The 26,757-nt window shown below is 33.7% G+C and overlaps 1 protein-coding gene across 1 annotated transcript in view; it reads left to right on the top strand.

The window, feature by feature from the left end:
- LOC122513505 overlaps positions 1-26,757 on the top strand; it is a 339,389-nt gene that overhangs the window by 128,494 nt on the left and 184,138 nt on the right. The window contains 1 exon segment of the mRNA XM_043629900.1: positions 2,480-2,485. Within this exon segment, the coding sequence (XP_043485835.1) occupies positions 2,480-2,485 (6 nt within the window).

Raw genomic sequence — 26,757 nt, forward strand, 5'->3', positions numbered from 1 at the left:
TTGAATTTTGCGGTTGTAATTTGTCTTATATTTTTATACGGTGGTGTCAATACAATATTTTCGAACTTTCTTGGTCTACCCCGACGTGGTATTAAATTCAGGACTTTCAAATTTTCGTTCTCATTCATTGATGTCTTATAGAAAATCTTATTCATTTTTGACAAAACGCATCCAACATATTTTTAACCAGTTTATTGGTTCTCCGTTAGAATTCTTGACCCTTTTAATAATTGCGTCTTCTAATAATTTTGTTGATACAAAATCTTCTTGTCTCATTTCATGTACAATAAAGTTATTACCTTTCCGACACTTTTTGATAATATTGTAATACTCTCGGGGGACAAACAGTAAATTATTTTTTTTTAATGCCATTTCTACCACACCAAAATCTCTACTCCTAATGGAGTTAAGCCACTTTCAAAATAAACGGTTCAGTGATTCAACTAACTCTGAAAACTTATGTGTGCAGAATTACCGTATTTATTTGGAATATAAAAAATCTTAAATGCTTTATTGATAGATAATTTGAAGCTGTACATGTTACCGTGGGTAACCGGAAAAAAATGAAAAATGGAGTTAGGCCACTTTTAAAATAAACGGCTCAAATAAATTATTAAATTCATATATTTTGTTAATAATCAATAGATAAACAGAAACAAATTGATAGATAGGTAGATGGATAGGTAGGTAGACGGATCTAATGACATGACAACTTTTGTTCAGTGAAACTGAACAAACGAACCACTGAGAACGTCAAGCTTTTGGCTCTATCGAATTTTGTGGTGTAAGAGAGATTCTCGATCGCGAGTCAAAACGTCGATTGCGGTCCCCTGATATTAACACTATGTTACGAGTTAATAATTAGATCGTCCAACCATTATTCGATCCTAGTTGTAATTGAATTTCAAAGCGTACAAAAGCATACGTACGTTGCGGAACATCCGTTACACCTTTTCTCTCTCTCTCTCTCTCCCTTTCTCTTTCTCTTTCTCTCTGTTCATCTCTTTTCAACTCAAGTCACCTCTTTGATTCGATGAAATTGAATAGTTTAATGTTGCATATCTGACAAGCAAGATTATAATGGTAGAATTGATTGATTACAATGAGAAAGGTACTATAGTAATCTAGAAATGATGATAGTTATCTTTATGACTTTGACGAGACGACATTTCCGATTAATCGAATACTATTGTCAATTCTTCTTTTTTTTTGTTTTTTTTTTTATTTACTATAGAACTAGTTTTATATGGTATAGACTGTGCACGACATCAGCGCCGTCTAGCTTCCAAAAACATTTTTAGAATTTTTCATATATTTGCAATAAAAGTATAATGATTTAGCGAATAAAAAATATCTATCGTTGTTGTTAATTAAGAGAAATTTTGGTAATTTTTCTATTCTTCAAATCCCCTTTTACATTTTATTTTATATTTATTTTAGTTATTAAAATATTGTCGATGTTTGTTGTAGTCTTGTCAGATTAAAATTGATCATCTTTGTCTAGTTATTTTATTGTAAAATAGAACAAACCAGGTAAACAAAGGTTTTCGGTAGTTAAATAACAGTTGTTTGAATATAATTTACAATTCGCACGGTGCCTATAAAAATTCATCCGATGCGCGCCTATATTTTTTTTATAGGTTATGTACAAAATTTCGCACGAACGCAATAATGCTCTTGCAGATAGGCCGATTCAATTTTTGTCCCGACGAATTTTCGTTCTAAATTTTAACCTCTCGCGTTATTATTTATTTATTTTTATTTTTTTTTTATATTTTTTTTTCTATTTTTTTTTTTTTATTATCTTTGATTGGCGTTTCATCATACGGAAACTAAAGCGCGCTGTTACGTCGATTCGTAAAGTGTGGAAAATAGATGAAGTGAGAATGAGAGAGAGAGAGAGAGAGAGAAAAAAAAAGAGAGACAGATAGATAGTCTTTGTCAGAGAATTAATTGGAAAACGCAATGGATTATTGACAAGCATAGATTCGCGGCAAATAGTGTGTGGACGTGAGCTATCGAATATTGAAAGGGTTCAATACGGTACGTTTGTCTCTACTGCTTCGATCTCCAAAATCTTGCTTAACTTTTCACGAAAACAATCAAAGCTTCATTCCCTTATTCTCTTCTTTTTTCTTTTTTTTTATTTCTTTTTTTCCACCTTTTTCTCTCTATTCACCTGTCGAGGCTTACCGATGTTTGTTTAAATCCTACAGACATTGGAATTGATTTTTTTTTTTTAATATTCTTTTATTTTTTATTCCATTCTTTTTCCCGTTATTGTTAACATTAATAAAAGTGTTTTACAATTAATCGGACGATATTTCGTTATCCCTTAATAATGTTATGTAAATGATAGAAGATATTGAAATGTTCGATTCTCGTTTGAAATTATTTGAAAGAAAAAGTTAAATAAAAAAAAAAAGGATCTAAGAGTGGTAAAAGTCATTTGAAAAATTTCTTATTAATTTGATTACAGATAACGGTGAGCGAGTTCTCTGCATGACAACGGGAGTAACATCAACAGTGAGTTAATCTTTGATACGTTTGATGAATCTGTAAAAAGGATAATAAATCGAGCCACCATACAAAATAGTTATAAATTCCGTGGCTTTGGTGGTAACTGTTAAATGGGACACCTTTAGTGATCGTTTATTTCTACAAGTACTAAAGAATCAAATAAATGTCACTTCCTACGACCGTGTCTGTTTGATATTTAACGAGAACATTGAGAAACACGTCTCATTTTCTAAACTATCGTCGTGTTTTCTTCGTTTTGCAGAACGTTAAATGAAATCAGTTCAATTACTTGCGATTTAAATTTATCATCAATTAATTCCCACAAGAGTTCTTTCTTATTTTTCTTTACCTTCCATCGATAAAATATTTCCTTTTATACGTAATTTACATTTATAGGAAATTACGTTTAAAAGTATACGTATTATTGTTCTAGTCAAATTCAGAATCAACTACTAATGCTCGCGAAAGTATTTTTTATTATTCTATATATAAAAAAGTTGATCTTTTTTTGATTATTTTTTTTGTCAGGTTATCGCAAGTACTTGAAAAATCGTGACTAGAGTTATATAGGACACCCTGTATATATATCATTAAAAATAAATTAATCGAAGTTCGAAAAACTGTGTCAGGAGTTTTCAAAAAACGCGCCATAATTTTGCGCTGCCATGTTGAATGACGTCATTATTGTACCTAACCTTGCACCTACCTAAGCACCGATATTGAAATTACATTTTGTTGAATAAAATAAGCATTACGAATTATAAAAATTAATAGAAAAAAAAAGTATAAAAGAAAAAGAAAATAAAAAAGGAATAGGTTGGTTAGATTTATACACATTATAACGTAACTCAATTTAAAGTCTTCCCTTTCTGGCGGCCACTTCTCCATAATCAAGCCATCTAATTATAGGACAGCACCTTCCAACTTCTTGGAGAGGAGAAGTTTAGTTCTTACAATTAGCTGGCTCCGAGCTACATCCCAGAGTATGGCGAACCGTGAATCTTATTTCGCATTTAATCAAAGTAATTGCTATATATATATAACCATCGTTGCTTCTTTGCCACAGAGGACTTCCAATTCTCTACTTTTCACCCTTTTTTTTTCCCTTCCCTTTTTCCCACTCCCTCCTCCTTTTTTTTTAACCCTCGATTCTCTCCATGCGATACGAAGAAATAGTAATGCGTGTTAAAAATATGAAGTATTATTATTATTATTATTATTATTATCGCCATAGGCCATTTGCAATTCTTTTTCGGCCGAATTGAAATGTTTGCAATAGAAAGTAAAATCGTGAAACAAAACCGTTAAGGTTTCTTTCAACGGATTGACCTATCGTCAGGAGTTTTTGTTGTCACGAAACGTTTGTTCCTCTTTGGCATTGGCAAAAAGATCGTTAGCGTATACTAGAAGTGCTATACGTATCGATATCGTTTATCGATTCTAATTTACTGGAAAGTCATTAACGGATAAAAACCATTTGAAATGTATTTAACGTTATACCCCTCTCTCTTTCCCCTATTTATTTATTTATTTATTTATTTATTTTCTTTATTTTTTTAATTTTTTTCTTTTTTTTTTCGTATATAATTATCCGAGTGAAAAATTATTCGTGCCGTCTGCGCTTTTCCGCGTAATGTAAATTTTCCCGAAAGTATAAACTTTTGCCGTTGCCGTTAATACAATGCACTATACAGTTAACCGCGAGTTTCGTTTAACATAATTCAAACAATAAAACGCGTATTCTAATATTAACTTTTACACGGAAACAAAAGAAAAAAAAAAAAAAAAGAAAATGTAATGCGACGACGAAAGGCTGCGACGATCCTACGGGGAAGTTTCGAACGAGCGTGTAAGTGATGTTAGCAAAAGGGTATTACAAAAGGGCGCGCATTCGCGCTTTAGAAAACCCACGCTTATTACGAAACTAACGAGCAAAGGTAAATATCGATGAGAGAATCCTGTTTTCCAAATTATTCCCAATACGCAAGATGGAAATCACGTTAACGTCGTTTTACGCGGCACCGAGTCGAATTAGCGTCTCGATCATTTGCCATTGTTTTCGAATATCGATCGAAAGCACGCGCTCACGTACACGCGCTCGCATATATGAATACAAATGATTCGATAATGAAATAAAATAAAGTCATATTCTCTTTTATTTTCGATAGAAATACGCTAAACTCGCAATGTAATTTACGATCTCGGGGAATAAGGTAACTTTTCACACACGCAAAGTGCATCTCAAGAGGCGGGGCTAATAATTTGTAAGCCAATAGCGACAAAATACTTCTACTTACTAAACCAATCAAATTATTTCTAAATCAGTGAGAACCGAAGCCCGCTAAATTTGAAAACTGTTTCTAAAAGTAACGACTCTTTGCAGGATATATTCTTTTCTTTTTTTTTAATTGCAACACAACGACCGATTAAAAATTAATAATATTCAAGGTACATCGCTGATAATAAATTAAATAATTAATAAATGTAAAATAAGCGTTGCCTCTATTTTATCGCATTTTTATTTTTGAATTTTAATTTGGAGGTTAGGTTACATGTGTAAAAGAATCGGCTGCCATTAATTTCTCTTCGATTGTTTTGAGAAAAAAATACCAAAAAATATCGTAGGAAACTAGACTCGAATAGGAAAATAACTATCTGAAAACGTTAATTAAATTGACAATTAACTATAATTACAAATAATAATATACAAAACGATATTCCTTCATACTTTTTCCAACGCGAACAAAACATTCATCAGATTTTCTCGTTTACATTCTTAATTAGAAAAAAAGGTAATTCGGATTAGATCCCATGAAATAGAGACTAATCGAACGTCATTTAAATGAGAGGGTATAGTAATCGCGAGTTTGGCAGCAGGTTCGAGAGCATTTAACTCGGCCCATTCATTCTCGTGATAAAAGCCGTTAATAAACCATAGTGATTTTCACTCGGTGAGAATTTCTACGAGACTTTAACGAAAGAGAAATAGAAAGAGAGAGAGGGGTGAAGGTGGAAAGGAAGGAAGGAAGGAAGGAAGGAAGATGATAGATATGGTGGTATATTGGTGTCTCGATATTAGAGAGATGGCAATGGCAGTTAGGCGAATGTATACACGCGAGGGTATAATTTAATCATCGATCGTGCTATCGTGCTCGATTACGAGTATCGTTCATGGTATCTGCACCAATACCAACCTACCGAAACGGAACCCTACCGAAAAGCTTTCATCACAACGGGAAGCTTTGTGGTATGGCTTTTGCAAGCGTTTACATGAATCCCAAAAGTAGACGTAGTAGAAGTAGAAGAAGAAGAAGAAGATGATGATGATGATGAGAAGGAAAGAAGAAAAAAAAAGTAGGCGAGGGATGGTGGAAGTTAAAAGGGGGTGGGGGTGGGCCCAACCGAGGAAGTCTCAAGGTGCACGAAGCCCTGTCATTATTCTAATACGAAATAACGGGTCTCGCGTTATCGATTCGACTTAATATCCATCGTCGAGCGGCTTACAAATTGTTCGTTCAATTTTCATGAAGAAAGCCTCCTCCTCCTCCTCCTGCTCTTCCTCCTGCACCTCTTTTTACTCCTCTTATTCTTATTCTCATTCTTACTCCTTCTATTTGTACTACTACTCTTCTTCTTCTTCTTCTTCTTGCTGACTTTTTGTACTCGCTAAAGCGAGAAATCGGTGTTAAGATAGAATGAGATAGTGAGACTAACGGAACGGGAACTACTACTTACTCTTGTCGAGTTGAAATAAGGAAGAAGGATATAAATAAGAGTAGCCGCGACTACTACGACTACTACTACGAGTGGACCATTAAATTGCAAGCAAAGCAATTACATCGATCCTACTTTCTTTTCTTTTCTTTTCTTTTCTTTTTCTTACTCTTCCCTTCTTTACCATCTTTTACTACTACTACTACTACTACTATTACTATTGATATTTCTAACGGTGTTTATTTAATTCTCAGCTTAAAGAAAATTATCTACGACTCGAATGTAAAAAAGAAAAACAACAAAAAAAATACAAAAATTAAGAAGAAGAAAAAGAAGAAGGGGAAAAGCTTTCTGTATCGACTAAAGGTCGAGAGGTCACACTTTTGTATCATCCTCTGCAACGATGCTGCTCTAGGATCAATCTATCAATACTTGAGAAAGGATAAGAGAAGTATGATTAATAGAATGGATTTTACGGATAAAATAAAACGATAAAAGCGATTGAGATAAATAGATAGAGAGAGAGAGAGATAGGAATATACTTTTTACGATCGGACGAATTTCAACGTTTCCTCCGTCGTGAATTATTTAAAACGTCCTTTTTCTTTCCCCTCTACCCCTCTCTTTCTTTCTCACTCTCTCTCTCTCTCTCTCTTTCTTTTCTTCCTTATTCGTTTCACTATCTTTCTCATTTGCTCGCGAATAAAATCTTTGAATCGTACTTTGATGATCATTAATGGCGTTTCTCGAGGAATAAGGTGAAAGATTTTCTCTCTCTCTCTCTCTCTCTCTCTCGCATTCCCCCCCCTTTTTCTTTTTTTAATTATTATACGGCTGATTGGAGAGGAGTAGAAGAAAATTATGTCGCGTATATTTTCGTCTAAACGAGTACCGAATTATTATGGATCATCGTATTAAGAATGGTACTTTAATTATTGGTTTGTATGTTTGTGTGTGTGTGTGTGTGTGTATACGATACAAGAGGATATGGATCGTTGATTTTGAAAGTGGTGCAAATTTATTTTGTTGTTGCTAAATGGTTTGCATGTTAGTCAATTGAAAAATATTTATTAATTACGTCAAGTTTTAATTAATTTGTAATTTGATTGTATATATTTCTTTTAGACGAATTTAATTAATTGATTAATTTAATTAATTGACTGACTAGTTAATGGATTAAGACGTTTTTTTATAATTGGTCAATTAGTAAAAATCATGTTAATTTTAATTATGAAAAATTCAATATAATTTACAAATATATCACGTATTTAATTCAATTTTGTTTATAAATAATAAGAAAAGAAATAAAAATCGGTTTAGTATATTTTATTTTGAACGTTAATTATATTAATATTTTGATAAAAATGTAACTTGAAATTTCATTGATGGAATATGTCCATTTATATTAATTGAATTTAAGTTATTTTCCTGAAATTTGTTTGAAGTAAAAATTAAATATTTTTAACCACGCGAATATCTATGAAAATTGAATTTACATCACTTTCGTAATAAATCCCTATGCAATTTCTTTCATTGGTCAATTTTAATTTGACATTTTTTATATTAAATATTAATCAGTTATAAATACAAATTCTACGATAAATTAATCACAAATTTATATGACATCTAACATTTTATTTTTCAATTGACCTACACCACTTTCAAGCTAAACGTTTCCTAAATATAAAACGATAGTTTTGCGTCAGACGGAACGCTTCGATTTTCTAATCAATAATTTATCATTCTCCCTCGTTCACCTGGCATTATATTTACAGAACATTTACAAACTATCAATTGGAATCGTAAAGGATAATAGTTATAGTAAAAACAATGTAATGCGATTTAGCGTCATCATTTTCTAAGATTTAAATTTTATTTTTCCTAAAGAACATATGCATAAGTATTATCTGTTCTTTTCAGGATACTCCTGTTTCCGTATATTTTTATCTTTTTCAAAATAAAGAGAGAGAAAGACAGGAAAAGATAAAGAGAAAGAGAAAGAGAAAGAGAGAATGAGAAAAATAATGATTTTATTTTCGGTACGTACTCGACAGCTTATTTCGAAATGAATCGGAACGGGAAAGAAAACAATTTTATAATTTTATAGAAATTCTGTCAGACGCACGCGGTGGTTTTAGTTGGAGAACTTTTATCGTAAGACGCTAAGAACGTAACGAGAGAAGAGAGAGAGAGAGAGAGAGAAAAGAGAAAGAGAGGCCGACGAAATGGGGGTAACTTCTCTCAAGCAACCCCTTCGAAATTCTCAGCAAAATATCGACGTGATTTCGATAACTTATGACTCCTGCTGGTTCCAGTTCCACCACTTCTATGGTGATTGCCTTTTGTTACGGTTGAATAGCGTCTGCGGGTGCCGGCCCCCTTCCCCTTACCCCGTACCCCCTCCTACACCTATTCCCTCCCTCTGACCCTCCCCCTTTCTATGGGTTCTTTCTCTTCACGTCTGGTCTACCTTTAGGAAGGAAAACCTTCCCTTATTCTCCCCTCTTCTACTCTTTGCTGAGGACAACTTCCCTCGGACCTAAACTGACCGCAACGCTGAGTAGGCAAGGTGAGACAAGGACGAAAAAACCTCGATTGTATTTTTTATTTCGTCTTCTTTTTAGAAGGTATATTGTAAAATAAAGAACAAAAAGGGAGAAAAAAGAATGAATATGGTTCGCAGTTGGTTCATATAAAATAATTATTATTAACATATATATATATATAAGAACGATATTGATTTGATCGGACCATAATTGACTCCAATGCTGAGTACGCTGAGTAAAACAAAGACATAAAACCTGCTTGTATTTTTTTCCAAGCTATATTATAAAAAAACAAACAAATGAAGATATAGTATGCAGTTTTGGATGATATAACATAATTATTATTAACATATAAGAACGATATTGATTTGAACGGACCATAATTGACCCCAACGCTAAGTACGCTGAGTGAGACATAGATGGAATATATAGGTTGTATTTTTTTCCAAGCTATATTATAAAAAAAACAAAAAAGGGAGAAATATAGTATACAATTTGACAATATATAACATAATTATTATTAACATATAAGAACAATATTGATTTGATCGGACCATAATTGACCCCAACGCTGAGTACGCTGAGTAAGACAAAGACAGAAAATCTGCTTGTATTTTTTTCCAAGCTATATTATAAAAAAAACAAAAAAGGGAGAAGATATAGTATGCAGTTTTGGATGATATAACATAATTATTATTAACATATAAGAACGATATTGATTTGCTCAAACCGTAATTGACCCCAATGCTGAGTACGCTGAGTGAGACAAAGACAGAAAATCTGCTTGTATTTTTTTCCAAGCTATATTATAAAAAAAACAAAATAGGGAGAAGATATAGTATGCAGTTTTGGATGATATAATATAATTATTATTAACATAAAAGAACGATATTGATTTGCTCAAACCATAATTGACTTCCATGCTGAGTACGCTGAGTGAGACAAGGACAGAAAAACCTGAGTTGTACTTATTTCCAAGCTATATTGTAAAATAAAAAAAACATTGAAGATATGATATACAATTTAACAATATAACATAATCATTATTAACATATAAGAACAATATTGATTTGATCGGACCATAATTGACCCCAACGCTGAGTACGCTGAGTGAGACATAGATGGAATATATAGGTTGTATTTTTTTCCAAGCTATATTGTAAAAAAAAATGGCAAAAATATGATATACAATTTGACAATATATAACATAATTATTATTAACATATAAGAACGATATTGATTTGCTCAAACCATAATTGACTTCCACGCTGAGTACGCTAAGTGAGACAAGGACAAAAAAAAGTGTACTTATTTGAGTTGTACTTATTTTCAAGCTATATTGTAAAATAAAAAAAACATTGAAGATATGATATACAATTTAACAATATAACATAATCATTATTAACATATAAGAATGATATTGATTTGCTCGGACCATAATTGACCCTAACGCTGAGTACGCTGAGTGAAACAAGGACAGAATAACCTAAATTGTATTTTTGTTTCCAAACTATATGTTAAAAAACAAAACGATGAAGATATTATATACAGTTAAAATAATAATATAACCATAATTAACATATATGAACCATATTACTTTGCTGGGGAATGGGAGGTGGTTATATTAAAGATAATTAATACGTCGAGACTGTCACGCTACTTTTCACAATTCCTGTGTAAACAATTAATTTAATTTAATCGTATTATATTATTAAACAAACTATATATATATATATATATAAACGAGAGTTATCTCGTAGTTTATAGTCAACGTGTTAATATACCTTTGCACACTCCAAATTAGAATTCAAATTTATTTACCTGCAACAGTTCTCGAAACTTTTAAAAATATTTTATTTGTAATTTTATACTAATCAAAAGAAGAAAAAAAGAAACAAAACTAAGACAATTTAATCGGTTTTGATAAGAATTAAAAACGTCGAGTGGGATTACACGACGATAGGAACTTCTGTTATTAAAACTGACTGTCGAGTCACGTTCGACATACTAATGCAAAAAGCTAAAATTTTATTTCAAATAAAACTAAAATACTCGAGTTTCTCAAATAAGGCTTAAAAAAAACATATATATATATATATATATATATATATGATCACGGATAGAATTCGGATAGAATATTCGTAACAACGGAAACTTGATCGTTCGTGATTAAAATTTTTCAGCGGGTCAACAATTTTAATCGTTTAGGATTTATTTTAAACTACCAAACAAATAAAATATGGGAAGATTTAAAAAAAAAAGGAATTAATCTGTGGAGAGTGCATAGTTTTATTCACCTCTCTTCTTCCCTCCCCTCCTACCCACCCATCGTATTTTAAACACATTTCAACCGAATCATATTTTATAGATCGACCAAAAACCTTCTTGACATTCTGGTGATTGACTGGACAAAGTACGAATAATAAATTTTCTTATTATATTTTTAACGCTATTTAATAATAACTCTAAAGAAAATGGAAAATAATAAAAAGGATAAAAAAAGAACAGAAAATAAAATCCTTCGTGTACGTGTACGCGTATCCTTCGTTAAAGTATTAAAGAAAGCAAAAAAAAAGAAAAAAGTAAGTAAATGAAACAAAAGTAGCGCATTTTACGCGAATGGTCATCGACGAGGAGTGAAAAGAAAAGAAAAGGAAAGAAAAGAAAAGGAAAGAAAAAAGAAAAAACAAAAGAAAAGGACGGCACCGAACCCTTTTATTCCATAGCCCCGTGAAATTATCGGAGAATAAAGTTTTAACAGTTGTGTGCGGTAGAGTTCCTAAAACAAATCCTCTCGCATTTCCTTCTCTCTTTTCTCAAAATCGTTTCGATTTCTTTTACAAGAGACAGTGGTAGTTGGCCGACACACTTTATCTCTTTTATATCTTTCTTACTTTCAATCTTACCAATCGGATTTTAAACTCGAACGTCGTGATGGAAGAATCGAACGAATCATTTTTATTTTTGCTTCTTATCAATTTTTCTCCTATTTCTATTTCTTGCTCTTTTATTATTATCATTATTATTATTATTATTATTATTATTATTTTCGTGTCAAAAGGTAAGGGTAAGAGAAACGAAAGCGTGAAAATTAGAACACGAGTGGAAAGTAAGGTTGATCGGCATAAAATATAAATTTGACATCGAACGAATTCAAATGTTAAATTTGTGGATATTTTTACAGTTCCCTTTTATTCGACTCGGATTTTTCTTCTTTACTTCCTCTCTCTCTCTCTCTATTCTTTTGTTCTTTTTTTGTTACTTCCCCTTTTATTTCTTTCACAACTGGAAACAAATCCGTCGTTTATCGGAGAAGCTAGGTTGAGACTCCGGAATATACGCGCCGTCCGCGGAACTTATCGCATTTGTCGGGATACTCGGTGGTGGGGGTAGAACGTGGGAAGAGTGGGGAAAGTTTGAGGGAAGAGTGGGGGAAGGGAAGGGTGTATTACGGATCAACGGTTGACGTGCTGACGCGAAAGTGTCGTACCGAATATGACGCTGTTAACGTCACTCCTCATTTTCATATTTCCCGCCTACCATGCTCACTCTTTCTCTCTCTCTCTCACTCTCACTCTCTCTCTATCTCTCTTGACGTGTACTCCTAGCGTTTCGCAATTATCGGAAAATGCACGCATTGCGATACATCCGTGCACGTATCCCATACACACATATACAGTTACATATTCGAATACGTTTATCACATACACACACATACACATATATATAATATATATAATATTGTTTAGTTGGTAGAGAAAAAGAGAAAGACAGGTAGTACGAAGAGTGATTGGTACGAAGGGGGAGGGTTTGGAAAGGGTAAATGACAAATACAATATTCAGAGGCATTTATTTGAGCAAAAAGAGACTCTCGAAAAATATTAAATACGGAAATCAAAGCACCCGACGACTGAAATTTCTGGACCTTCCCCCTTCCCCTACCCTGTGCCCCACATCCAACGTGAGCTCTCGTTGTTTCATTTGACAAGAATCCCTTCGACGATATTTGTTTTAATCCCGGCAACAAATTTCATCTGGATTATTAATCGAACGTGTCAACGCCTTCAGCAGTAACAGCAACACGTATCTACCTAACGCTCATAATCGTTCGACCGTGCGTTTAGTTGAAAAACAAAAAAAAGAGGAATAGAAAAAAGAAAGAAAGAAAGAAAGGAAACAAAAAACAAAAGACAATTGAAGAAGTTTATTCATTTTGATTCGCACGAAGAATTTTCTATAATTCTAATAAAGGTTTTCCTAAGAATTCGATTCTAATTGTCAAAAGATATCGAACTGGTTTGATAGTGGATCGTCTTCGTTTAGAAATTCCATTGATAAAGTAACTGCCAGAGTTTATTTTCCTTGCTCGTTTTCTTTCCGTTTTATCCTTCTTACTCGTTTTCCTAGCAATAGCATTCCTTTATTCGCCGTAACAAAATTAAATTCTCCGTTGACGGATTGTTAACCGCCATTCTGCATTCTTGAATTCGTCCTCCAACCAACTATCCTCTTCTTTAATTAATTTTTTTTTTTCATACACTCCTTTTCCCTTTTCTTTTTTTTTTGTCTTTTTCTTTTTTTATCCAAGCCGCGAAGTCAGAAAGAAACCGATTAGGTATACCTCCAGATCTCGCGCTAATTTTCTCCGTTTAATTAAACCAAACTTCCATCTTCCGAACGTGCGTGTCCGATCGACGAGAATTATTGTATTTTGAGTAGAAAAAAAAAATAAAGGAGTAGGAAGGGGAAGGAGAATAAAAACAGGATACACCTGTTGAATATGTACAATTTGTTTAGTAATATTCTTCGTCAAAATAAAAAAATGGTGACGAATTATAAGGTATTTTTTTTTATCGAAGATAAATTGTTGAAAGGTTAACGTGGAGGTGGCTAATATTTTATTATTATTTGTAGATTTATTTAACAAATATATATATATATATATTCTGCTGTAAGAACATTAATATTATACTTTTATCTTATTCTATTTGTTCATAACTTGTATTCTGAAACTCACGTTATTTACAATACTTCATTTAATATTACATTTAAACCAATACAATAAAAGATATTAATATATTAAACATAAAAAATTGAAAATGACACATCATCGGTAGAAATTGATCGATGAAAAATGAATTTATGCATTCGACGCGTTTTAATAAGATCCGTTTTAAATCGCATCTTAGGAAGATTCTATTTTAACTGGGACTATATAGATTTAACGGAGTTTTCTGCCATCATTTTTCTCAATACACCGGTTATTCTCGACGATAAATCGACGGAGATTTCGCTCTCGACAGGTAGAATCCGTGACGTTTGTAAGGACACGTTATATAGGAGATTTATCTCGCGTATACGCGTATTCTTGTCAACTCGATTTAACCAATTTTTACGTTTGATCGATGTAACGATCGTCTTTTTTATTTTTATCAATACTCTCTTAGTTTTTTCAGTACAAGTAATAATAGAAATTCATTAGAGATGATTTGACCTGTTAATTACAATTGTCATTCATATTACGAAAATATTCGCGAATGAATAATTTTTCTCTACAAATTCTTCGAATACATTTTTTTTATGATATATTTTGCAAGTTTGTTCGTTAAATTTATATTCTTTCATATTTCGTATAACGTAGAAATAAATTTTCTTTAAAAAGTATCGTGGTTACAAGACCTATTTACAAAAGCATTGTTACGTTCATGCAAAATTGTATCTAACCTATATTAAATATAAGTGCATCGGATGACTTTTTATAAGGACTGTACGAATCGTAAAATGGGGGAGAAAACGAAATCGATCGAAGCGCCGTTCTGGTAGAAATGTGCAACATTTTTGAGACCCGTGCATATTGTACATTATATTCAAACAACTGTAATTTAACTATATATATACCAACAATTATGTTTACGTAGTTTGTTCTACTCTATAATAAAATAATTAGACAAAAATAATCAATTTTAACCTCACAAGACTACACAAAACACCAACAATACTTATATAACTAACACAAATGTAAAATAAAATGTAAAACGATGAGAATAATGAGAAAATCAACAAATTTCACGTAACTAATTCAACAATAGATATTTCTTATTCGTCATATACTGTAAATAAAAAAATATATACTGTAAAAATAAAAAGTCCCAAAATGATTGACACGCTAGGCGGCGCTGATGTCGCGTACAGTCCCTATAGAAAACACTGTGAATGGGTAATCGTTTACGCGTGTACCGTTAATATTTCATAATCGTCGAGGGGTAAGTGAAAGTAAAAAAGGGTTGAGGTTAAAGTGTCGGTTATGTATTTTGGCGCGTTGCTTCGTCGAGGGTCCACGAGTTCGCGTTTCACGAGTTCATGACTTCAATTAGCGGCATTAACGAAGTCACGATTATGAGATGAGAGACCTAGCGAAAACTCGGATAAAAAGAGAAAAAAAAAAAAGAAAGAGAGAGAGAGAGAGAGAGAGAGGAAAAAAGAAAGGAGGAGGAGGAAAACTCGATAACAACGTAAAGTGCACTTTATCGCTCTCCCTCATTCTTTTCTATTTTTTTGTCGTGAGAAACACGAGGTGTGTACCGAAGAGAAAAGATTCAACCTTTCTTCCCTTTCTCTCATTCTCTCTCTCTCTCTCTCTCTCTTACTTTCCTCATCCTTTTCTCTTGGGAAGTCTTAAGAAAAGCCGCGGACATTTCTCGCGGGTAAGTTCTTCTTTGACAAAGTTACCCTTCCTGGTTGGCTGCCACAACTGTTCTCAAGTTTTCCCTCGTATAAACTTTTACCTTGACCCAGCGGGCAAGAGACGAGCAGAGAAGAGAAGAGAAGAGAAGAGAAGAGAAGGGAACGAAGTTGGGTTGAGAACGAACGAACGAGCGAGAGAGTCGTTTATGCGTCGTCGGTAGGTGATAGTGTGAAATACTGCGGTGCATTGACGTTCCTGTATTAGTATAAAACGGAAGTGGGCAGTGAGAATACGCGCAACTGGTTGGACGACCAAACACCCGCCAACTTTTATCCGACACGTGAGAATTACAGATGCTGCCGGATATCTGCGCCAATCCAATGTCTCTCTATCCCCCCCCCCCACTACTCCTCCTACTCACTCTCTTTATATATATCTATCTTTTTCTTTAGTCTATTTCTATCAGGAGACTACGAATTAAACTTGTACTTTCGTTGGCTCGTATCAGAGGGCCTCCTTCCTCGTTCGGGAAAGATAAAATCGATCGGTACCTAAGAAACTTCTTTTTTATCTTCTTCCTCTTCTTCTTCTTCTTCTTCTTTTTCTTATTCTTTTTTAACTTGGAGGTACCTTTCCCGAGAGACCTGAACGTTTCCCAAAAGCCGGTACTAGCTTCTATTTGAACATCGTACAAAGTTGTTCTAATATCGGATATCGGATTGAAACGCGCGACGTCGTCCTTCCTACCTGATATTTCTACGAGTCAAACTTTTTCGTTCCCACCCGCTTCTCCTCCTCCTCTCCCCCATTCCCCACCTCTACCTATCCCTCTCTCCTAATTCGTAAATTTTACTAAATTTCTTTTTCCTTTAGAAATCGAATTAAGTGGACCATTGCGAATAACGTATCGATATATTGTGTTATAAATTGTATTATAAATTGCATTGGTATGTATTGTAATTGTATTAAATGTAATATAAATTGTAAATGTATTATAATTGTATTCGATAAAATTTACTTTGCAAATAATTATTTAATTGAAAAAAAAAATGCACGAACCTTTTCGTTCATTCTAATAGATAATTTATATTGTAATACGATATGACACGTTATTAACTATAATAATTATTATTATTAATATTGAATAAAATCGTACGATTAAATATCTAAGACGTTAATCATTTTTATTTATCTCGTTAATTGTTCATAAAAAAAAATATAATAACACTGAATCAGTATAAAATATCATTTCTTCTTATTACCCAGCTATCATATCAAAGCATATAATAATTCAACTTAACTTTCATAGATAAGACACCAAGGTGACTCTCGTCAAAAGAGAAATCCGAGATTTAACAGAGTTAGCAAGCGATAAATCAAACCTTAAGATGGTTTATAACCTCCCCCTCCCCTTACCTTGCCACCCTCCCCGTCTTTCCTCTCCTATGCTAGTGTAGTCTCGGGCTTTGGCTATAGCATTAGAATCGTGCCAAGAACAACAATTTTCTTCGTGTACCCAATGTTATAGATAGGTTTTGTCATTCGAGAAGATATGCCCCTTTTCATTTGACAACGTGAGTAAGAACTTTGTAAGAACACTGGACGCGTGCTATCAAATATACGAGGCTATTATTTATAATATAATATAATATTAATTATAATAATAATAATATTATAATAATATATAATACATAATATTTATTATACATAAAATTATATATTTATGTGGGATGCGAGCTTCTCCAAGCTAAACACTTAAATAGTCATTCGTTACAAGATTGAACGGTGGGCTCTGGATAGCTCAATTGGTTAAAGAACAGTCGCCCGAAAATAAAAAGCGGAAGATCCGGGTTCGAGTCCAGTCGGTCCAACGGCCCAATTTTTTTCACGAATCCTACATTTATATATTATAATATATTATATTTACTATATAAAAGTATATATTTATATAATAGAATATATCATATTTATTATATAAAATTATATATATATATATATATATTAAAAAAAAAATATATATATTAAATTATATATGTGTGTATTATTTTAACGTCACTTTCATTATCACGTTTATATATTTTCATCGACGTTATAAACGGAGGAGAGAAAAAGAAAGAGAGAGAGAAGGTGAAAGTATGAACAAACAGAAAGAGAGAAAGAGAGAGAAACATATCTCTCAACGCATTCCAAAAGCGAATATTTGTGCGTCTGCCAGAAGCAAAGAACGGCCGATTTACCGTACGCAACGCGTCAAAGCGTAAATGTATTCGTTTTGAGAAAATATGACAAGCCAATTAAAACGAAGCTTGTTAAAATCCTCTACGTATTGTTATTACCAGGTTTAAACGTTTAATCAATCGATACCGATTACTCGTTTATTTATTAACAACCCCCCCCACCCACCCCCACTCCCTTCCCCACCTCATCCCATCTACCTACCCTACCTATTCTATTTCAACTATTATTTTTATTCGTTGTAATATATTTTTTCTTCGTAGACTCGTTATTTTCCGTAAGATTATAAAAAAAAGTTGAAATCAAAGTTATTAATCTGCATATTAACTGATCGGCTCCGTTAAGGTGCGTAAATCAAAAGTTTTCCGCATTTTATCTAGGTAATGTAGACATCAACGGTTTCCGTATCTTCAAAGTATCGTTAAATAAATGATCCCAGCTAAAAATAGAAATAATTTTGACATCGAACAACGATAAAACAATCCCTTGATACCCTGGCCAGGGTTTCAGAAAATGTGACTGCAAATCTAAATATATCAGAAATAGGTATGCTTGTAGTAAAAATCAATTGGTATATAATTGAAAGTGTGATTAATCTTTAGATTGTATTTAATAGGTAAGAATAATTTTAATCATACGTTTTTCAAATTTATAATTATATTTGAAACGGTTTGATTTTATTATAGTTTTTCTTTAATTGATACACGATTGATTCTATCAAATTATTTGATTATTTAGATATCGAAAAAAAGTAAAATAAATAAATAAATAAATAAATAAATAACACACATTATGTTAATTAAAACGTAGAGAAACGTTACTGTTGTTTCCAGCAAATATTTGATTTTCTATCTATTAGATAACAGATGCAGATTATTTAAATAAATAATTGAATTCACTTTAAAACTAGGATGACGATCCTAGTTAATCTACGGAATAACTGATTACTATACTTTATAACAATAGCATATATATATATATTCGTATTCATATTCATAGAATAAACGTAACGTGTCCTTTATGTTCAAGTGTTAAAAGCCAGTTGCAATACTTGCTAGTTTGCACGGGGATATTGGTTAGAATTTCTCAAGGAGCGCAATAATTTTAGATACTGCTGTCCATAAATATCTCTCAGGCTGTAGGTAATTTTAGTTGCAGTATAGTCGCCTCTCCGAATATTTCGGTGAGAAACACCGAAAGAGAAAGAGAAAGAGAGGGAGAGGGAGAGAGAGGGGGAGAGAATGGGGCGGGATTCGTTAGCGAGGCGCGAGCGTTTTAAGTGGCTCTCTGTCTCTTACGAAAAAGATGATGAGAGGAATAAAAGAAAATGAATAGACAGATAGATCAACGTTTCCTATAAAACTAATGCAAAAGGACAGGGTTGCGCCTTTTGCTTTAGAATCGTCAGAACATTTGTATTATTTTTTTTCTTTTCTTTTTCACCCCTATCGAACAAAGATAAAAAAAGGGGGGGGGCAGAATAATAAAAATGAAAATGCTTCCTTTTTTCTTTTTTTTTTTTTTTTTTTTATATATTAATCCCTCCGACGTTTATTAAACTTGGATCGTAATCGTAGCAGCAGACGTTCGCGTTCAGTTTCTTTTTAACGAAACTTTATACTCTTCTACGTAATCATCTTCTCGTTGATATCTTTCTCTCGAAATCGAAAGAAGTTACTGAAAGAGGACGGAAGATTGCTGAGCTTGCGAGGATTAGCAATTCCTCGAGTATACTCTTTTTTTTTCCTTCTTCTTCTTCTTCTTCTTTCTCTTATCTATCTCTATCTTTCTATCTTTTTTATTCGCACACATACACACACACACACACACATACATATATACTTTCTATCTTTTTCTTACTGTCTGGTCCGCGCGAAATAGGAAAAAGATTCTTACTCTATCTTCAGTTTCACAGTTTTACATTACACCAAGTAGACGAGACATTTTATTCGCGAATATATATCAGGTGTATGATAAATTCAAGAATTGGCAAGGAAATGAATTCTTCTTTTTTTTCTTGCGAATTGTCGACTATGCGAAATCGTATATTGCATATAGAATTGTGATCGTAATTATGAAAATGGTATTATAAATTTGATATCTTTTGTTTCGAGATATTTAAAGGAGATTATATTTGAACGTTAAATGAATATGAAATAATTGAAATAAAATTGAAATAACTAAACGCTATCTAACAATAACGTATAAATTATATCAAATTAATTTAGGTTAAAATAATGTGATGTGAAATAACTGACAAACTTATTTTTCCGTTGTTTTAATTTTTATCTTACATCAGACCACTTTAATAATTGAAGAAGCGTTGCGAGAATCAGAGTGGACTAACCTAAATTATCTCATTTTCTACGAAAATACAAACCTAGTAGGGAATTTGATAATACAATTTTTATCCACTTTTAAAATTAGTTCTTTTATTAAACCTACAAAAGTAAAAGGATACACTTTCAAAAACATAATTTGTTCTGAAATAAATTAACAAAAATCAGTACAAATTATTCAATTATTTATTATAATATATTCTCAAGAAATAAATATTAATATTAATCAAACATAAATATAATAAACAAATATCTATTAAATATTCACAAATTATCACAGTTAATGATATTAATCAATTCCGATTTTTCAAATCTGTCTCTTATCGAACCTACGAAAACTAAACTAAACAAAAAATCCACTATTAAATATCGATCACAAAAAAAAATAGACAAAAATTTTCTAAAACATTACAAAACATTTATTCTCAAAAATATCACATGAAATAAGTTTGACTTATTCCAATTCTAGATAGACGACACCTCAATAACTAACACAATCATTCACATTTTATTTGAACGCGAATTATTATTCCTAAACCATTTATCATAACAATTATATTAATCTATATCACTCTATTAAAGCACATACATTTACCACCTTTCTCACAATTACGGGACGAATGGATGCGTATTTATTCCCCACCATTTGCCCATATTATCCGGCTATTGCAATTCACCGAGGCGTTTACTTCCGGTTGCTGTTATGACGTCATTGTTCGCGGCCGGAGACATCCAGTAGCACGCGAGCATCGAAATGTTGGGTCGGGTGTGAGACCAGGGGTTGAAACGTGAAACGGGAAAGAGACGGGAACGAGGAACGGGACTGGGGGTGGGGCTGGGGGGGGCTACGAAAGGGTGGAAAAGAGGTGAAAGGGGGGGAGGGGGCAGTGTACTATCTTGCTAAAACAGCGAGTGCATTTCCGCCCTTTGTCCCCTACCGATTGTCCAGTTCGATCGCGTTATCGACGTGTACGTGTGTGTACGTGTGTGTACGTGTACGTACATATGTATTTCCTCACCCTTTCGAAAGCCCCGAGCCCCGACCCCCACCCCTAGGCCATTCTTTCTCATTTCTCTCATTTCTCTCATTCGAATCCTGCCCCCAGGCTTCCAAGCGTGCACGCAAAATTCTATTTAATTTTGAGGCGTCATACCGAGAAGGAAATAACGTGTTCATGGACATGGCTTTTTCAAATCCCCGTTCCCAACCCCATATCCCTGGTGTGCGTCAACTCTTTTCAGCCCCCCTCCCCTTTACCCTTCTTTTTCACCTAGGCTCGTGAAATTTGCCGATAAAATACGACTGGAAGGAGAGACAAAGAAAGGTTTATATGCGTTTCAATCTCTCTCTTTCTTTCTGTTTCTAATTCTTTTGATCTTTTTCGATTGTTTGATTATTCTTAAATAGAAAAAAAGCTCAACCATCTTATCTTCGCCAATGAATATCGTGTATTAACGAAGAAGAAGTTATAAAAGAATATTATGTAAAAATATGTTTCGATCATTTTACGCAACTATTACAATTAAGGGGGAGTCGGTGGGGGAGGGCGGGAAATCAATTTATCTCGTTTGATGCTTTTAAATCGTATATATATAAAAAACAAAACCGATTAAAATTGCAATTCCGATTTGAATTACTTTACTTACGACAGGGTCGTAGATAAAAAACGATTTTGATTATCGAACGTGGGGCCCCGGAGGGGGGGGGCGAAGGTGAGGCAAAAAAATCAATGAAAAGAGTAAAATAGGTGGATAGAGGTGGGGAAAGGGTGGGGGGAGTGAAAGTAGTCAATTAAGCATTACGTTTCGAGAAGGAAGATCAAACATAGAGATAAAAAGTAAAAGAGAGAGAAAGAAATATAGTCAAAGCTGTATACTTGTATCTATATATATGTGTGTGTGTTTGTGTGCGTGCCAAGAAGAATGCGCGATTACGTGGTGACAATTGATCAAAGTACTTTCGAGAGACTTATTTGTAGAGTGTGCACGCGTTGCCACGAGACGTTAGAGAGATGAGGTGGAAAAAGGAGTGGCGAGGTGGAGATAGGGGGTAAGGGGAGAGGGAAGGAAGGGTAGAGAAGCAAGAGAAGAAAGAAGAAGAAGAAGAAGAAGAAGAAGAAACTGAAGCAGAGAGTGTATTATAGCGTTGCACAGCTGTGTGTAAAGTTGGAATGTGCGGGGTGTGTGGTGTGGTACCTTGGTGGAATGACTCATGAAGTGCGTGCTAAATTCAGACAAGCTACTAGTAACGTTGGGTATCGTCGACGTAACGGCAAAGCGTTTGTCAAACGAGCATCTTTCTGCATCTTTAGAAGCACCACCAATACCACCATCAAAAGCACCATTTTCTTCTTCTTCTTCTTGGTTTAACTATTTTTGTTTTATTTTTTTTTTTTTTATTCTCTCTTCCATCTTCCTCTCATTTTCGTCTAACGGACAAAGGAAAGAGAAACGGGAAGAAAAAATAGAAAAAGGATAAAGTGAGATGAGGAAGTGGTGAAGAGGATGAGGATGAGGAAGAAGAAGAAGAAGAGGACCATGTCAAACTGTCCAAACTGTCGTTCTCTGTCATTAAATCGTTACCGTTATTGGATACAAATTAGCGTTAGAAACTATACGTCTTGGTGCACGGCCACTTTGCGTGATCTATGGATCCTTTTCGGAATATTCATTTCGGACACTATCGTTTAACCACGAAGATGATACTTATTCGTTTTATTTGATCACAAGTGTCTTTCTTACTTTACTTACTTACTTACTTACTTACCTTTTAAATCTTACTTTTTCTTATTTTTTTTTTCTTGTTTTTTTATTTTCTTTTTTTTTGCGTATTGTTTAATCGTTCGATAAACGTTTATCTGACTAATTTATAGATATAAATTCATCGTTTTAATCCATATCAATTATATATCTGTCTGTCGTAATTATTTTCACATTAGGTAAAGTTCATTAGTTGCACACACGCATATACAAATAAATACAATTCACTTGTATGCAAATAAACAGTTGATATTCTCGAAATATTGTTTCTCTCTCTCTCTGTTTCTTTATTCGAAAAGGGATCAATTACCGATAATTTCAATTAATTTTCTAACGAACTTGACTACGATCTACGAACGACAATGAAATTTCGTGAAATGGAAAAAAAGGGTCTCGAACCTTTTGTTTTCTTTTTTTTTAAGTATACCCTTTTCCCTTCTTTCCTATCCATTTTTCTCTCCCGCTGGAAAAAACGACGAACGAGTTATTGTAATTTAACATCGTACCAACTATATTGTCTTCCCTTTTATAACAATCGATTGATTTCTATTACCGAATTGATTTCTCCCGATAGGGTTGATGATCTTGACCAATTAGAACGATGAACGAAGACAACAACAACAAATAACACAACAATGTTCGCTCGAGTTTCTGTTCGTTTATTTGTCCGAAAACACATTACGTTTACATCGATTAAATGCGAATAATCTGCGGGACCTGCGTATCAGTTTCGAAGGAAAATTGTCATAATTAATACAGTTGTGTCATTCCATTTAGGGGCGGGGACAGGGACAGGGGCGGGGACGGGGGCGGGGACGAGGGCAGGGGGGGAGGGGCCTCCGTCATGTAACTAATTACTCTCCGCATTTCCAATTAGCGTCATGGGCAAATAATAACGATATAACAAATAAATAATTAACAACTTATTTATTTTGCAATACTACCGGCTGCCCCGACGACGTTGTTGTCAGCCTGTGGTCGACGACGTAATTAAATTATCGATTTACAATGGACACTCTCCCCCTCCCCCCTCCATCTCCCCACCCCCGTCTACCCACTTACCGCGACTTGTCATTGATATTTAGTGGCTACACGCGAATGATTTTGCGTAAGTTCCCACCTCCCCCTCCCCCCATCCTCCTCCATACGTCGTTGTAGGTAACTTCAAATTCAAATTAATTCATTACAAAAGAAACATTTGCAGTCTCGTTATTAACTATTAGACATCGTTTGATTTATTTATTACGTTTGAGATGCGAGTAAATTAATCGTAAATTGTAATATCAATGATAAGTAAGATATAATAAATAAATAAATAAATAAAAAAAAAATAAGTGTCACGTACTTTTCGCATAATATAATCCGCAAAATTTGATTTAACAATGTGATTTTGCGACCAGTTTTCAGATGACGTCGCATAGTCGTAAAATTAATAATCGAACCGGAAGAGGTACTTATCCCGGATTAAGTTACACGCTTCGTCATGTGTAGTGCTGCGAATCGTTGTAATTGATTTAATTATAGAAAGCATCGGACGACGAACGAACGAACGAACGAACGAACGAACGAACACTTCCAACTAACTAAACGTAACTAATCCCAAAGCTCTCGAAATACATCGTCGACGTGTACTTGTTGCATTCGTCGATTACGAGAAGTCACCCGAGTCCCGTCCGAGATTAGTTGCTTTTCGCAACATGAGAAAATAATTTCGATGAATAATTAATTGCAACGAAACCTTTGTTATCTAAACAAAATATTAACGCGTCGTCTAACGTTTTATTCAAATACAAATGTTTAAGATGAAAGATATCGTTTCTTTGTACGAGTAATGCACGTGTCTTATAGGTTATGTTACACAACTTGAAAAAAAGTTTATCGTTTAACGTTTCATTGCATTAATAATCTCACGAATATTTCCTTTCTTATCGAATATAAAAGAACAATCTAAATTGTCGAGATGTTTCGAAAAGTTACGGTAACGATGGAGAAATATAATATATAATTGAAAAACGATTCGTAGTATTTAGAGGTTAGAATTCAATTCGAATCAATTTTAGTTAATAGACGATAAGATAATTGACTTGTAGCATTACATATGTTCAATATAAATAAAAACCTTACTTTAAATTATTCTTTACTATCACTTTTACCGTATACTCCTTCCCCCACCTCCCCCCACTACCACCATAAACCTCCAACAAATGTAAGATACCATTTTAGCAATCAAAATCCATTTGGGTATGATAATAATTCACGATGAAACTCGTGTATAAATTAACGCGAAATATATCGAGCGAGTTTTATAATTCATCGGGCAATAAAATCGAGCATTATAATATCATCTATCTATAGGATTTCGTTCAAATTTAAATGACAAGAGATGGGCAAAAAAGGGAACGGGGTGGGTTGGGGTTGGAGGGTTGGATCATCGTCCCGTATTTAAATGTCAGACGTATAAAGAATCGATCAGATATTAATCGCGCTTACTATAATATATTTTTATTATAAATATCTCTAATATTTATATATATATATAATATATCATATACGTTTATTATTAATGGTATTTCATTTCGATCGTTACGTAGGTTATTAATAAAATGTATTATAAAATATAATATATTAAAGAATTGAAAACAAATTGAGAGAGAAAAAGAGAGAGAGAGAGAAAGAAACGGAGGGATGGGGAGGGAAGGGGAGGGGAAAGAAATAGAAGAAAAATAAAGTATAGTTATATTCCATATGGTTGAACACGTTCGATAATGCTAGCAGTCACGTTCGTAGGTAAGTTTATGGATATGTGGATCGAAAAGAAGTTTGCACACCTCGTCTCTTGTCTAACCCGAGCCCTACCACACCTGTCCCCCTTCCCCTTATCCGTTTCCCACCCTTCACACGGACAGAGATGTATATATATATGTATATTTACGCGTACAACAACTTCATACCGCAAACGCTTCCCCATTTTTCTTTTTCTTTAGCTTTTCCAAACGTCTTTTCCTTCTTCCAGTATAGAAGAGGGGGTAGGGGTGGGGGAACATCATGCGAGATGCATTTACATGTATATCTAAGAGAATATTTTGCGTCGGTACGCGTCGGCTCAACGAATATATCGATGCCTTAGAGTAAGAACGGCTGTTTTTCGAGCTCTAAGGTAAATATTATTCCGCTAGCTTTTCCGCATTGGCTTTGCTCACGGCACTCAACTTCGTTCTGCACGCGTTTCTCGTCTTTTCATCGACCTCCTCCTCCTCCTCCCGCTCCTCCACCTTCTTCTTCTTCTTCTTCTTCTACTTCTTCTCGACAAAATTTACGAGCTTCTTTTCACGTTACAACCCACTCCTGTTCTCTTCAGCCCAGCCCCCTTGCCCCCACCCCCTAACCCATCTTCGGATGTATCTAACCAATAGGAAAAGATATGGACCGTTTATTTTGAGAGTACTAAAAGTACACTTTTTCTTTTATTTGTTAAAAGGTTAGCATATTATTCAATTAAAAAATATTAATTAGGTTATGTCAAGTCTGTCAATATGTAATTTGATTATATCAATTACTTGTAGAATTGAATTGAAATAATATGTATATTCAACTGACTGGAAATGGATTTACATCTTTGTTTTATAATTGGTCAACTGATAAAAATCATTTAATTTTTTTTATAACCGTTCGATAGGATGATTTTAATGAAAACAAACAAAAATAAATTAGAAAGAGAAAATATAGTTATTGTACATAGGTAGACGTAGGAGTAAGGGGGGATGGTGGGTGAGGGGGTTAATGTCTACGTTATTACAGGGTCTATGTTCATAAAATCGAACGCTTACGCGAACGTTCTCCAATATCGTGAGCGTTCTTGCGTGCAGTTTTGACGACAGCTGCGCTTATAGGGATAGGAGGGAGGGGGTGGGGGGCCCTTTAAAAGTGGTTATTCGCGGACATAATCGTACGAAGATAA

Source organism: Polistes fuscatus, unplaced genomic scaffold, assembly GCF_010416935.1.
Source record: "Polistes fuscatus isolate 324 unplaced genomic scaffold, CU_Pfus_HIC Scaffold12, whole genome shotgun sequence".
NCBI classification, from domain to species: domain Eukaryota; kingdom Metazoa; phylum Arthropoda; class Insecta; order Hymenoptera; family Vespidae; genus Polistes; species Polistes fuscatus.